Source organism: Panicum virgatum, chromosome 2K, assembly GCF_016808335.1.
Source record: "Panicum virgatum strain AP13 chromosome 2K, P.virgatum_v5, whole genome shotgun sequence".
Lineage (NCBI taxonomy): Eukaryota > Viridiplantae > Streptophyta > Magnoliopsida > Poales > Poaceae > Panicum > Panicum virgatum.
Window position 1 is genome coordinate 19,534,911 of NC_053137.1, and position 15,186 is coordinate 19,550,096.

Consider the following 15,186-nt stretch of genomic DNA (forward strand, 5'->3'; position numbering starts at 1 on the left):
GGTGAACAGTTAGACCCCGTCGGACGGATCTAATGTGCTCGATAACTGGTGAACAGCTAAACCCCGCTGGACGGATCTAGCATGCTTGATAACTTTGAGCGCCATAAACGGAGAAAGAAGCGATGCACCGTCAATCTGAACCCATCTACGCAACTCTACTCGGAACTTATCAACAAGCGATGGAACATACTTGCTGAGAAGAACTCGTAAAGGGAAAAATCTACTGCAACTAAGTGTTTGGCGAAGCCGGCGACATGAATGTAGATGTGCTAAAAAATAATATTTTGGTTGGATGTGGTTGATCGAAGTTTACAAATGACGAAGGTCAGCTATTTATAGCTTAAACCTAAATCTCCCTTGCCGATACGGCGAGATTATTACACTTGTGAAACAAGAAACAAACTTGTCTAACAAACGAAACAAAATCTAAAGATAACTTGCTGACGCAGTTTTGGCATCTCCTTCCTTAGCTCCATCAGCTACAATGATTCCTTTGGCCCAAAAAGCCCAATATCTTCCATTCCTCTTCCTAATCCATCGCCGGCCCATTTTCTATCAATCGTTTGCCCAACAACATATTGACACGTGCTAAAAAAATAGTGTCAATATTAGCTTCATCCATTAGTACAAAAATAGAGGCCCGTTCAAAAGGGGATCATAATCCAATTCCCGTATCTCCTCTACATAACCATAATATGTCTCCTTTTTCTATTGTTGTACGTGGCATCCATACGGACACCACTGCTATTTTGCTTCATGCTCTTTTTATCTCTTGTAAAATGTGTTCCTATTTATCTCGTACCATTGTAATGTTTAGATATTCTAAGATGGCCCCCTAGCTAACAAGGCTAGCTCCTCACTTATATCCATGTTATGTATTAGATGCTTCCGCAACCAACTAGCGAAAGTATCCATGTGTCGACATATAATCCAGGCCTCAAACTTTTCTAGGAATTTCGAGCATAGAATCTTCTTATGTACCTCAAATATGGATCCACCAAGGAGGACTGTTGAAGAACTATGTAATGTGCTTTTTTGAACAATCATCAACTATACAGACATATGATTTCTTTCCTAGTGTGCCCTTTCCATATAGTCTACCCTTGTACCGCGATTCAGAAACTCCAATCGGTTTAAGGTCATCAATAAATTCAACATAAAACTCAATAACCTCCTTAGTTCCATAGCCATTGGTGATGCTTCCTCCTGTACGAGCATAGTTACATAGCCATTGGTGATGCTTCCTTCTGTACCAGCATAGTTACAAACATTTTTCTTTAGTACCACCATGAACATCTTGAAAGAGAACATTAAATATTTCTTTAGTACGGCCATGAACATCTTGAAAGGGAACATATTGTGTAAGAATATAGGTCCAAGTATACCAATCTGTTTGACAAGGTGAATTAGAAGGTGTGTCATAATATTGAAACATAATGGTGAAAATATCAATGCAAAGCTAACAATATATCATACCACATCGTTCTGCAGCTTTATTAGATTGTCTAGATCAATTACCTTTCTTAACTGAGCAACATCTATACATGCAACCCATTAAACAAATATTCTCTCTCCAACTCAAACTCTCAATTTCTCTATTTCAAAAGCAAGAAATAAGCAATACTAGCTATGAATGAAAAGAGTATGAAATTCCTTGCCTTTAGAACACTTGGGTGAGTGAAACCTTTACAAAATCATAGAAGAAATGGGCATGACCTCCCCCTTGCCGGCCGTCGCCATGACAACTGATGAGCATATTGCTGTGTTCATAGCTTGGCCGGATAGGGGGAGGACGAAGCCCATTTACACAAAACTATTTAGTCCCTGTTGGAGCCACCAACCGGGACTAAAGGTCCTCCTAGTTGGTGTCTCCAACCGGATCTAATGATGGACCTTTAGGGTGTGTTTGGTTGGACTTTTGAAGGAGCTTTGGCTTCCAATAAAAAGTCAAAAGCCCAACCCCATACACTTCACTTTCTAGAAAAGCTACTTTTCCTCCATACAAATTCCACAACTACTTTCCTTCCCTCTCTCTCTCTGTGTGTGTGTGTGTTGTGGTGCTGGTGGTGGGGGCAACTCAACGAAATTGCCCATCATTCCATCGATTAGTGATACCGGTTCGATTTTCATTTTCTCTGGTCGCCCCCTCCCTCTGGCTCGGAAGTTATCTCCGCTCGTTCCCCTTCGCGGCACCCTTCCAATCGTGGCTAGGTTTTGCTAGCGGTGCCCCTGGCCGATGGCGCCCATTAGCGGCGGCGACGGCTGCCCCCTTCGGCCTCCTCCTTCTTGGCACCAGCACCCTCATCAGCTTGGCATCGCTCTGCAGCAACAAAGACATCGACTAGGGTTGGAGGCCCGGATGTCAGCATCTCCAGGAAGCTTCCAGACTAGACAGTCGTCGGTGAGCAGTTTGGCGCTCCAGTGTTGAGACCCACAGGGCCGATGGTGAGCATAACCCCCTCGATACGGAGCCCCCAGCGGACACTCGTTGTCGTGTCCACCGTCTAGGGCGTTGGATGAGTTCTTCGGCTTCTCAGAGTTCAATGCGGGCGCCTTGGCTCCAACCGGAACTAAACGCTCCCCCCCCCCCCCCCCTCCTCTCCTGAGCCAGCTAGCCGTTGAACCTGGGACTAATACCTTTATTAGTTTCGAGCCCAACAACGACCAGGACTAATGTCAAAGATGGAAGAGGGGTTCTGTAGTAGGGCACGTTGAACCCGTGCAAGAAGTTCCCATCGATCAAGCATTTCCCCCCCCCCCCCCCAACTATACCTGTATTAGTTCTTGATTTGGTATCCAAATCCCCCCCCCTTTTGACATCACATCTCAAACAAAGGAAAACATAAAAGCACTAGAGAGAAAACTTCACAAATCATAATCCTTGGTGAAAGAGTTATAGGTGGATCACGATTCATCAAACTTGAATAATCTGATATAAACTCCCCATATGTGTGTCATGCATACGATATGTACCACATGTGATGGTATATGAAAAGCATATGCAAAACCATACAAAGTTCCAAGATTAAGCATAATTATATATAGGATCTCCTTAATGTGTGCATACGATTGTTAAAAAACGGTATACATTTATTATAAAAATGGTGGGAGTACCACAATCGCCCTACTTCTATGACATTAAAATTTTTAGTATAACCTAAAAAGACATGATATTTGATAGGATCTCTTCATCAGGTGACTTAGATATTGCATTCATGTAAGTCACCTGTTTGACTTACAGGAATAAATATTTTAACAACACGAACAAATAATTATTTTTAACGAACAAAAAGTTAAACATGACGAACAAATAATAATGCAACAAACAAAATATTCATCTCGAACATTTAACTATATAGTATAAATAATAACAGACGAATATCATGAACAAATAAATCAACATCACAGAACAATTTAATCTACAAAACGAACAAATGATTTGGCATTGCAAACAATTAGTTACACACAGAAAATGCTTCTACATCACAAAAATAGAAAAATAAAAATAAAATATAGAAAAAAAAATAAAAATACAAAGATCGGTAGACACATCATAGGTAGCCAGTGTTATCCTAACATTAAACGGTTGTAAGCATCTAGGCCCTCTAGGTATGTTTCGGTGATTAATGACAACCATTATTGTGACTAATGGGTTTGTGCAGCTTAATAGATCATTATCGCTCATTTGGTCATATGTCAAAAGAGGCCCCTCAATTTCGTTATTCAAAAAGACGATCTCGGTATTCAACTCAAATATATAACAAGACTAAGGATCTTTCTAGTCCTAAGTGTCGTAAGGTTGAGAAGGACACTTAGGTTAGTATAGGTTTTATAGTTTTGTAGTGATCGCACTATTAAGAAGGGTTAAGGTCAAGTAACTTGAGCATGGACATGATCATTTGAAAATGGATGCACACTATGGTCACTCAGGTTCCTAGAAGTTCAAATAAGTGGTTTTCAACTTATATCTCAAGAATATTTGGATTTCACTCAAGACTCAAATCAGAAAAGGCAAAATCAGAAAAAGTATATACACCGGTTTAACCGACGCTTCCACTTTTCTATACGTCGGTTAAACGCAGTCAGCAGAGTCTAGACAGGTTCTATACACCGGTTAAACCGATGTTGTTTGAATTAACGTCGGTGCATTAGTCCAGAGTTGGTTTGGCTTTTCAAGTTCAATACACCGGTTAAACCGACACTGTTTGAAATGAGACGTCGGTGCAATTGACCAGTGAGATGGTTTTTCCAGGGATTTCAGAAGTTGTACTCACCGGTTAAACCGACGATGGATTTGAGTTAACGTCGGTGCAGTTGTCCAGAGACTTGGTTTTTCAGTTGATCAGTGGACAACTACACTCACCGGTTAAACCGATGATACGTCGGTTAATCTGCCCAAGTTGTAACGGCTAGTTTCCAAAAGGAGCAGTTTACTTTCATCAGTTAAACCGACGCTGGCTATTGGAGGATCGTCGGATTAACCGGCGCTACGCAGTTTTCTGGCAGCTTTTCTCCAACGGCTCTATTCGTGTGAGCTGCCTATATATACCCCTCCAATGGGTCATTTTGCACACTCTTGACACCAGGCAACATTCATACACTCATATATTGTTGAGAGCCACCTTGAGCTTCATCTTCCACACATTTGTTCATTCAATCATTCAAGAAGTAAGACTAAGGACTTGAGTAGAGAGAAGCTTGTGTGCATCCGTTCTTGGTGATCGGTTCTTGCTCAAGTGAAGACCCTAGCTTGTTACTCTTGGTGATTGGCAGCACCTAGGCGATCTTAGTGATTGAAGGTGTTTCTTCCGGATCTTGCCAACGATTGTGGGAGCCCGAAGAAGTTTGTACGTGGCTTGAGCTCCACCACGCCGGGATGGTGAACGGAGACTCTTAGTGAGTGTCCTCGTCTCGGTGACTTGGGAGGTGACAAGACTCTTAGTGAGTGTCACAACGTGGATTAGGGGTGTGTGCCAACGCATCGACACCACGGGAAAAAATCCGGTTGTCTCTTGCCCACTCTTTACTTTCAAGCACTTACTTTCATGCAATTATTCATATGCTTGACCTTAGAGATCATAGCTTAGCTCTACCTTACTTAGTTTCATATCTAGTTGTATCTTCATAAGCTTGTGTAGTTTGCTTAGCTAGCCGGTTGGTGAATTGAGCCTTACTAGTATTGCATAGGTTAAGGTTGCTTTACTTTATTTTCAAAATTTAAAAAAGACCCATTTCACCCCCCCCTCTTGGTCCATCGATCCTTACAACGGTAACAGTCGGTCACCTACCGTTTAGCCCGTTATTCGGGCAAAATGGATGTTTAAACGGGAAAAACGGCCGTTTAAACGGTAAAAACTACCGATTAAACGGAAACAGTGTACCACTGTGTAGCGGGCTAAACGGCCATTTAGGCGAACAATGTAGGTAGCGCAACACTGGTGACTTACTCAAATACAAGATCTAAGTCACCTTAAAAGGAGTAAATCTGTTTTTTAATTCGCAATATTCTTTCTCCATGAAAAATGCTATTAAATTGATTTATGAATCATTTGTTTGCTCTTTTAGGCCATCGAATCACGACGATGTTGAAAACTTGAGGTCAAACTAATGTGTTTTGCCTATATTAATGTTATTTTATTCATGCTTATTAGATATTATTAGTGGGCTTATTCATTTTGACAAAAAACAATTATCCCTTCTTCATTGTTGCACCCTCTCTGTTTTATTTCAACTGGTTTTATGGTAAATAGTGAAGCAAAATTCACTTTCGGATAGGAATGGGATATGGTAGTCTCTAGAGACGGACACCAACAAACCAGCAATTATATGGTGCTAACAACTTGTCAACCGTCAGAGCTATAGTGTGACTAAGTTTTTCTCCTTCTGTTTTTTTTTTTTTTTTTTGCTGATCAACTCTGACGGTGGTGACCTAATTTTAATCCATTAGCAGGGGGTGTACTCCGTACTTGTTAGTGAGTGAACCTGCCTCTATCCTGGCCACAGGATGAGCCGAAATGGTGATTGGTGGCGGGCCCCGGGATCCATATGGAGATGGATGAATATGATGTCAGTGTGAGGATAGGGGTCGGTGTTGGGCGGCTCTCTAAACCAACCACTAGCAATCATGAGGTTTTATTTAGAAGCTGATCAAGTACAAGGGAACTAACTGGCTTCTCTCTTATGCCAAGGTGGCATAAACTTTTGCAGAGAATCAAGAGAACAAGGCGTGGAACATATGGCAGAAGGGAGGCCTGAAGTTATAGGGAAAAAATAGTACTGAAGTTAGTGAACAAGAAAATAGTTTAGGTTAGAAATGGGAGCGAAAACTGGCAGTGACAGGCCTGGACCGGTGAATTTCGGTAATCCATTTTTGGGGTCCTAGCATGAAGTTGTGGCATACTATATAAATTTGCAAAAAGTGAGCAAAATAGTACATTCAAAAAATATTTTGAATTCCAAAATCTGTGAGTTTCATAGTAAAAGTGAACTAACAAAATGAAAATGTTTCTCTACTCCGTAATACTACAACAGAAATTCACGCCATATTCGAGGAAAAAATGAGGAGGATGGCGGAGTTCCCCACGCGGTAGGGTGGGGCACCACCTACTGCCAAAGTAGCACCACTAGGACCCCGTTTTCCTGCCTTCTGGCGAGATGGCGAGAAATGGAGCGGTGGCAATGTGCCCCTACCTAAATTTTTATTCGAGCTCCGCCAGGAATCAGAGACTAATTTACCATTGCATAACATGTGCAAACTTCTCATTCTTCATATTCTTCCTAAATTATGTATGGTGAAACTTCAAAACTGTGGTTCAGCTTGATAGCATGATATATGATACATCCAATCTAGTATGAACCTGTAAGACATCCAAATGTGTATACCTACAGGAAAGCTGCGTGTCCATTGTAAACCTGCTACTCATGAGTAGCACCCAACCATTCCAAAATCAAAAGAAATAAAATGAATTGCAGCTTAAACCTTAATGGACCTTCAACCCCTATAAATAGGGCTCATGACCCAACCCCAAAACCACAGCGCAGCAAGCACTCCTCATAGCTTGTCAAACAGCTAGCTCTTGCAAAACTAGCTTCCAGCAGCAGCTTGCCCTGCCACTGCCAGCCTGCTCCGATGGGCAAGGAGGTGGACGTGTCCACTCTGGAGGCCGGCGGCGCCCGCGACTACGCGGACCCGCCGCCGGCGCCGCTGGTGGACGTCGACGAGCTCGGCAAGTGGTCCCTGTACCGCGCCGTGATCGCCGAGTTCGTGGCCACGCTGCTGTTCCTGTACATCACGGTGGCGACGGTGATCGGGTACAAGCACCAGACGGACGCGGCGTGCGGCGGCGTGGGCATCTTCGGCATCGCGTGGGCGTTCGGCGGCATGATCTTCATCCTCGTCTACTGCACCGCGGGCATCTCCGGCGGCCACATCAACCCGGCGGTCACCTTCGGCCTCTTCCTGGCGCGCAAGGTGTCCCTGGTGCGCGCCATCCTGTACATGGCGGCGCAGAGCCTGGGCGCCATCTGCGGCGTCGCGCTCGTCAAGGGCTTCCAGAGCGGCTTCTACAAGCGCTACGGCGGCGGCGCCAACGAGGTCGGCGCCGGGTACTCCACCGGCACGGGGCTCGCCGCCGAGATCATCGGCACCTTCGTGCTCGTCTACACCGTCTTCTCCGCCACCGACCCCAAGCGCAACGCCCGCGACTCCCACGTCCCGGTAAATTACTGCGTGCTGAACTCGCCGTTGAATTTGAGTTGCGCATTGCATTGCAAACAAGAATTCGATTTCGCTGAGCTGATGCTGATGCGTGCCGGCCGACGAATCCATCAGGTGCTGGCGCCCCTGCCAATCGGGTTCGCCGTGTTCATGGTGCACCTTGCCACGATCCCGATCACCGGCACGGGGATCAACCCGGCGAGGAGCCTCGGCGCCGCCGTCGTGTACAACAACAGCAAGGCCTGGAGCGACCAGGTATTGCATTGCATCTCTCCCTTCGCACATTGCGCAAGATTATTGCAGCAGCTGACAGTTCTAAGTTCTTAGTTTAATGGATTAATTGTCCTGGGATAAATAAACTGACAATTTTGTTCATTGTTGCAGTGGATCTTCTGGGTGGGTCCCTTCATCGGCGCGGCGATCGCGGCGCTGTACCACCAGATCGTCCTCCGCGCCAGCGGCAGGGGCTACGGCTCCTTCCGGAGCAACGCCTAGGCCGGCGACCAAGTCGTCGTCAACATCCACGGCCGGTCAAGCCGTGACGTGACGGAGCTCTTCCTCCTCCGGAGTTTAAGTTGAACGGAGACGGAGAGCACCGGCGTGGTTAATGCAGTAGCAGTAGCTCCAAGTCAAGTGAAGTGTGAAGCGTGCAGTGCTGGTAGCACAAGCGTTTGTGTGTGTATTGTGTGGTGGGCATGCTGTGGAAAGCGAGCGTAATTTTGCACGCTTGTGTATCCATATGCCTTAAAACTTTAGTCAATAAATAAGGGAGTTGATGTCGCTCGAATAAAACTGCATTCATCTATAAATTAGTTCAACCTAGCTAAAAGCTTAAGTTGAGGTGGCAATTTGGCCTCAAAAAAAAAAGTTGAGGTGGCAATTCACTTTGTACTTCAACACTTCCCTCACTTGGAGGCTCCTCAAGGCTCAAAAATGGAATTAGAAGCCGGCACTAATTAACCTTGCCTGCTAATATTCAAACTTGAGACCTCTGGATCTAATATCATCTTGAATTGCATGCACATTCCAATTCAACTAAAAAACATTGAATTGCATGCACGAATGTTGGGTGATTTACTTTATACTAAGAGTAAAGTATACTAGTGGTCCTAAAACTTGTCACGTTGTGTCATTCCGGTCTCTGAAATCATAAAATGCGGATGTTCAGGTGCCATCCCCGTCCCCGAACTCTCGAATTGCATATATATTTGGTTCCCTAAACTTGTCTTCCGTGCCATCCCGGTCCCTAAATAAAAAATTGCATATTTGACCCTATAAATTTAAGTTTGAAGTTTGGTTGCATATCACCTAGGTGCATGATTTAATTTAATCATCAATATTTAAAAATTAACAATACATGATGCATTTATTATATTTCCCATAAGAAAACTTTTCAAAAAATTCATTCAAAGAAATTATTTGTCAAACTATTACCATGTTTGGCCACGTACGTCAACTCACTGTGATTGTGTGGAAGTGTCCATCACGAGCGTCCACCGCTATTTACTGGCAAATGTCAAAGCAATTAGCAATACTTTGTAGATCATGAGGTCGGGCATAACTCTCGCCCATACACACAGCGGGAGGGGGACCGTACGGAAGGAGCTCGAAGACTGCTGTGAACAACGGCAAGAGGCATGTGTGTAGGAAGAAGGAAGGTGTACATTGCATATGGCATGAAACCTATTTTAGAAATTTAAATGTGCAATTTACATGTTCGGGGACTATGAAGATATCCGGAACTAAGTTTAGGAAGTCAAATATGCAATTTGCAAGTTCGGGAACTCGAATGATATCCGAAATTAAGTTTAGGGAGCCAAATCTGCATTTTACAAGTTCATGACAAGTTTAAGGACCTGTGGTGTATTAATTTACTCATACTTTAACACCTATAAACCTATTGACAGTGGAACCCCCATCATCAAAATCTGACAACCTTAACCCCGGCCATTAAAATGGGCTTCGATTGAAATCCTATCCATTTGTAGATGACTGAAGCGTAGGAAGAGGAATTATTAAAAATGGGGAAATGCAAGTGATGAAATAACTGAATGCTGCCTTCTTAGCAATAGAAGTATAGAACATGCTTGCTTAATCCCGCGATCCTTCTCATTTCTGCCGGCTTGTCAAAGGCCCGGCTTGACTTTCTTATTGGTTAACTAACAGAAGCTTTACTGTAGATAAGTCACAGCTTCAAGAAAAAAAATGCGAGCTCATTTTATTCTCCCACGGCTTTACATGGTAGCTTATCTAAGCTTCATTTCTTTAGTCTTCCGTCGCTGTAATCCAACACCGGAAAAGGTAAGCATCAAACCTGTTCGATCTCCTGGCTCCTGTTCCTTCACAGGTCCCTGTCTGGCTGGAGGAAACCATGTGTCCCAGCAGTTAAAAAGCACAGAGCCCAACTGCTGAGCTCCAGTCCAGTTCTTAGCAAAGGCTTCAGTAGTTTTCACCCAGTTGATGACGGTGAGTCGGTGACCTGCGCTCAGCCATCCATTCCGTGGTCAATTGTAACATGTCCACTGAAAATTATATGTCTTCTCCTTCAGACGCAGCTTTCGAAAATTATGCAATGTGCCCCGGGGTGTTGGTGTCGGCAGCTGCAAACTTTGCCGACCACAGGCAACAACAACAACAACAAAAATATAATGTGTTATCAGAACACAGGAATAAACCTATTTGTTATCTTTGGGCTGCTATCAGAACACATAAATTTTGGCATTTCTAGGTACTGAGTACTTATCAGGTTTGACAAATTTCAGCTCTGGGAAAGGCTGAACGCCAAAAATATAATGTGAGTCTGATCCCATGTTATACAGTCGTCCGACTAATCGCGATTAGTCGCGATTAGTCGACCTTATCGCTCCGCTGGCTTCGATAAGTGAAACGACTAGCTTTTGTCGATCAGATGTCTGATCGTCCGACTAATCGTCGCCTAATCGCGATTAGTCGTCCGACTAGCTACTTGGACGATCAGTTTGCTGCTTTGTTGAATTGTTGTGTGCTGATGTGTTGTTCAGCTGAAGTGTTCAGATTATTATCAACTTATCATTTGAACCTATTTATGTACTGAATGTCTGAACACTGAACCTATTTAGCTGTCTAATTGTCTATGTAATATGTATGCTTTGCTGGTTGCCTGCTGCCCTGGTTTAGTTGTGTTCTTTTTAAATTTTGAATTACTTGCTCACTTGCTGTAATGCTGTTACACATTTAATTTCAGCTACTGACTTCAGTTTTTCTCTTTGTAATTACATTTTCAACAGCAGAACAGCAAGGATATGGAGTGTGGGACAAGAATATGGAGTTCTGGACAGTTCAAACATCAAATCTCACAAGTGTCACCAAACTGACTATCATTGTGGTGTTCCTGCTTGCTATATAGTATATAAGTACATATACATGTACATATATGTCGTGGGATATATAGGACGACTATAGCGACGACTAGGACCGACTAGGGTCGACTAATCGACCTGATCGACGACTAGTCGCGACTAGTCGCCTTATCGGTGTCATGGCGACTAGGTTCGACTAGACGACTGTATAACATTGGTCTGATCTCAAGTGTCACTGATATACTCAATTGCAGTGTTTTTTTTTTGCTCTCTTTTATTCTTTTCTTTTCCTTCTTTGTTCACATTCCCATTGTGGCACCGAGACAAACTACTTTGGTTTTGCCACCAAAATAATTCCAATTGACCGTACCGACAAACTACTATGAAATTTGCCAACCCCAGGACCGAGATGTCAAGAATCTCAAGAATCTCTGGGTGCAATTTCATCAAGCACAGGATTGCTCACGGCAGTACATTGCTTATGAAGGGTAATCATGTTCTTGCAGTTTGCAGTGACATGCTAAGTAATATAAAGCAAAATTCTGTATCAGATCCAGTCTCAGGAGCTTGGACAAGTAGGATGAGTATACCGACCACCAAAATTATATGGCACAAATCAAGACCAGAAGAAATTTTCATGTCAGTTTTACGAACCCAGAAGCAAAAACTAATTTTTCTTATGATAGAAGCTGTTGAACCTTAAAATGATGAGGTCTGACCATGGTACAAGAATAGCCGAGTTAGTTGAAACTTTGGCGCCTCCCATCCACTAGCTATGCGATTAAAGTTTGGATGGTCAACTTCCATGCGCATTTAGGTGAAAAGGATGTATTATTAGATGTTCGAAAGAAGGGTGACATGGAAGACCTGCTGCGTCTTAGTATCCCCAGTAATCATTGCGGATCTCATCATCAAATTTCTGTTTGAGTTCAGGGTGCTTGGCAAAGTACTCGTCTGCGGTCATCGTGCTGATCTTTTTCTGCACAAACAAACAAGATGTCAGCATGAACGTGAAGGCAACATGTTCCATGTTGGCTAAAGAGCAATATCACCTTCATCTCCTTCATTTCAGCAATCTCCTTCTCTATCCTCTCTGATTCCTTCAGTGATACCTTTTCCGCTTCCTTCATCTCTACCAACTACATAAATCATACAGATACAGCAGAAGTCATTAATATCTGAAGGAGGCAACAGTCAAAGTGATAATTCAGTTTAGCGATGCGGTGCCTGTCAGGACAGGATAGGAAGGTGAAAATTGTAACGAGAGCAGTGAATCCTCACCAGAGCATCAAACTTTGGCTTGTACTGAGGAGTGACAGTGTCAACATACTTGGGATCTCTATGCCTGCAATGTTTCCATGGTTCACGCCACATTAAGAGGTTAAACAGGTGAAAAGTGCCTACAACCATAAGAATATATGATACCTCAAAGGCTAGCTATCGAGAGCAAACCAGTACTAATCATTTGGTAAGCCAGATCCATCTTGAAGTTCAATGTTGTAATGTGACATATATACAGCCTATCATTAGGCTATTAGCAGCCCATTTGCACTAATTTCAACTGGACTTTCTAACCGAATATATACACAACATATGGTTTCTAAAGGCCGCCTGATATTAGAATGCACATATGAAGCGCCCTTTATTTACACAATCCTGCTATAGAACTTTACAAACAGAGAATAAGGAAGTTGCATCTGCGGTGCTAATCAATATTCCAAACTAAGCATAGATCACGAGTTAAAATCATAAAAACAACGCAATCAATCTGCTTGCAATTTAATAGCATAACAGTTCCCAGAAACACAAGTACGATGGAGAGGAGAATCGATACTTACTTTCGTAGGCCTCCTTGTACATATCGACAACTTTTGATCCAATTCCTTTTCTGTAGTACTCCCAGTCAATTGGCTTGGGTTCCTGCAAGAGCAATTGAAGTAATACTGAGAAGATTGCCCGAAAAGGCCAAAATATCAGAAGAGGTAGCACATGTTTCAAGGTTGACAAGCATTTAGCATATCAGAGGACTGTCTACTTAATACAAGCCAATGTTGCTTGTCAATGCGAATGACTTAGTACAAGCCAATGTTGCTTGGCAATGTGAAATACTACTAGCATGGACTGCCTACTTAATACAAGAATTCAACATGCCCGACTATAAATCTTTGTACTGCTAATAACGGACCCCGAAACAATTTATAATCAACTAATCACCATTCGGATGGACTACATGCATCAGAAGAGAATAAGCCATACACCTCTACCTCTTTTTATTGGTACCTACTGCATTGCAATTACTGAAGCAAAAGCCTTATCGCAAAATGGAAACTTTACCCAGAACCCACTACATTCGGCATTGTCTCTGTCTGATTCAGTATCAGCGGGTAGGACATAGACCTGGGTTTTCACCGACCTATCGATACGTATTTTAGTCTATGCAATGCCACAAACGGCCCTGATTCCACGAATAAATTGGTACTCCGTTCTTTTCAAAAAAAAATTGGTACCCCGTGATGCTATGGATCACAAACGCGCATTCGACCAAACCTGATCTAAGGTGGATGACCCAGATCCTAGGAGGGGACAGACTGGGAGAATACCTGCGAGAACTTGGTCTGGAGCTGGTGGTTGACGTCCTCGAAGGTGCAGCGGAGGGTGGCGAACTCCTTGCGGGCCTCCTCGGAGACGAGCATCTTGCCCAGGCCGTCCCAGTCGATCGCCTTGCCGGCCTTCGCCGCGGCATCCGCCACCTTCTTCACCACGCCGTTCCCGCTCATCTTGCCCGCCTCCCCCCTCCCTCTCCTCCTCGCGCCGCCGCCGCCGATCTACGTTCGCCTCGGTGATGGAGCCGGCGGACAGGGGGCTCCTATATATCTTCCGCAAGCTATTTATCTATAAAACCCACTAGGCTCAAATTAAATTCAACATTTCTACAAACTATCTTCAACATTTTTTATGAACTATTTCAACATATGAAAAAAATAGATTCAACATTTGGCAAAAACTAGATCAACATTTTTTTTCAATTGTCTTCTCCGACGCCAGCGTAGGGAAGAGCACCGGGGGTGGCGCGGCGGGCCCCGGCGGCGGCGGAGCAAGGGACCGAGCCTAGGAGCCCCAGCGCGGCAGCAAAGCGACGGTGGCAGCAGCCGCACGCCGCAGCAGGCAGCCGCGGCCACCCACACGCAGCAGCATGCGGCACGAGGCGGCCAGAAGCAGCAGCACGCGGCGCGGGGCGCGAGCAGCAGCACGCAGAGCACGGCTCGACGAGCAGCAGCACGCAGAGCACGGCTCGACGAGCAGCAGCACGCAGCGCGCGGCGGGCAGGCGGACATGCGAGGGCGGCGGCGGCGTGTGACGAGGAAGGGGGCACAAGGAGAAAGAAGGTTAGGGTGGAGAAAATCCAACGGATGAAATAATTTGCACAAATCTCAAATATTGGAAGATGGAGAAAAAAAATGTTCCGGAAGATATATAGGATTTCTGGGCGGACAGCAACATGTGGATGGATCCTTCGGGTTCTTTCGTTTGGGCCTCCTTGGTGGGCTCAGATGGGCTGCCTGGCATGGAATTGGACCAGGTACATGGTGGCTTCTCTCCTTTTTTTTCCCCCAAGTTAAAATACGCATGAAACTGTTTACAAACCTCCTTCAAAAAAAAAAGAAAGTGTTTGAACAAAACTGTCGATCCGGTCAAACAATTTCACCGAGATCAAATCTTGAGAAAGCATATATTATCAATCTTTGATCTTTTTTTTCTCGCGAGGAATATATGATTGGACGACCAGGACTTTTTGGTACCTTGTCCACAACAAACGACTAGGGCAGGAGAGCGAATCAGCAAAAAAAAAAAAGTCACGGCACGTTGTGGCCATTAGTACGTACTAGATTCTGATTTGTTAAGCCTAGGGTGGTCTTTATTAGTTGGGAAACAGCAAGTGAGCATTACCATTACGGAGTAGCCACATAAAAAAAGTACTCTCGCCACAAAGCGCCAAACCCACTCCAGCCACCAGAAGACCATTAGTCCATTACAGAAGTACTATAGAGTAGATTTAAGCACTGCCACAAAAAAAAGCCTAGTGTTCCTGCCTGATATAACTAATTGACTTAGAAATGCTCAGCCAAATTA

The 15,186-nt window shown here is 44.1% G+C and overlaps 2 protein-coding genes across 8 annotated transcripts; one reads left to right on the top strand and one right to left on the bottom strand.

Moving 5' to 3' along the window:
- The first annotated feature begins 7,046 nt into the window (after positions 1 to 7,046).
- On the top strand, positions 7,047 to 8,509 carry LOC120670259 (aquaporin PIP2-6-like). Its single transcript, XM_039950345.1, has 3 exons — positions 7,047 to 7,717; positions 7,832 to 7,972; positions 8,102 to 8,509. The coding sequence occupies exons 1-3, from the start codon at positions 7,130 to 7,132 to the stop codon at positions 8,210 to 8,212; spliced, it is 840 nt and encodes a 279-aa protein (XP_039806279.1). The 5' UTR covers positions 7,047 to 7,129; the 3' UTR covers positions 8,213 to 8,509.
- A 1,247-nt stretch (positions 8,510 to 9,756) lies between these two features.
- LOC120670263 (ATP synthase subunit d, mitochondrial-like) lies at positions 9,757 to 14,343 on the bottom strand. 7 transcript variants are annotated; one of them, XR_005673176.1, is made up of 7 exons: positions 13,656 to 14,343; positions 12,894 to 12,975; positions 12,337 to 12,400; positions 12,108 to 12,194; positions 11,923 to 12,034; positions 11,754 to 11,828; positions 9,757 to 10,317 (listed from the first exon to the last, which is right to left on the bottom strand). XR_005673176.1 is itself a non-coding variant. In XM_039950354.1 (5 exons), the coding sequence occupies exons 1-5, from the start codon at positions 13,830 to 13,832 to the stop codon at positions 11,933 to 11,935; spliced, it is 510 nt and encodes a 169-aa protein (XP_039806288.1). In that variant the 5' UTR covers positions 13,833 to 14,332; the 3' UTR covers positions 11,278 to 11,932. The 7 variants fall into 7 exon arrangements, 1 of the variants encoding a protein (XP_039806288.1); XR_005673167.1 differs by having other exon boundaries at positions 9,757 to 10,324; positions 13,656 to 14,342; XR_005673179.1 differs by lacking the exon at positions 11,754 to 11,828 and having other exon boundaries at positions 9,762 to 10,317; positions 13,656 to 14,336.
- Positions 14,344 to 15,186: the final 843 nt, after the last annotated feature.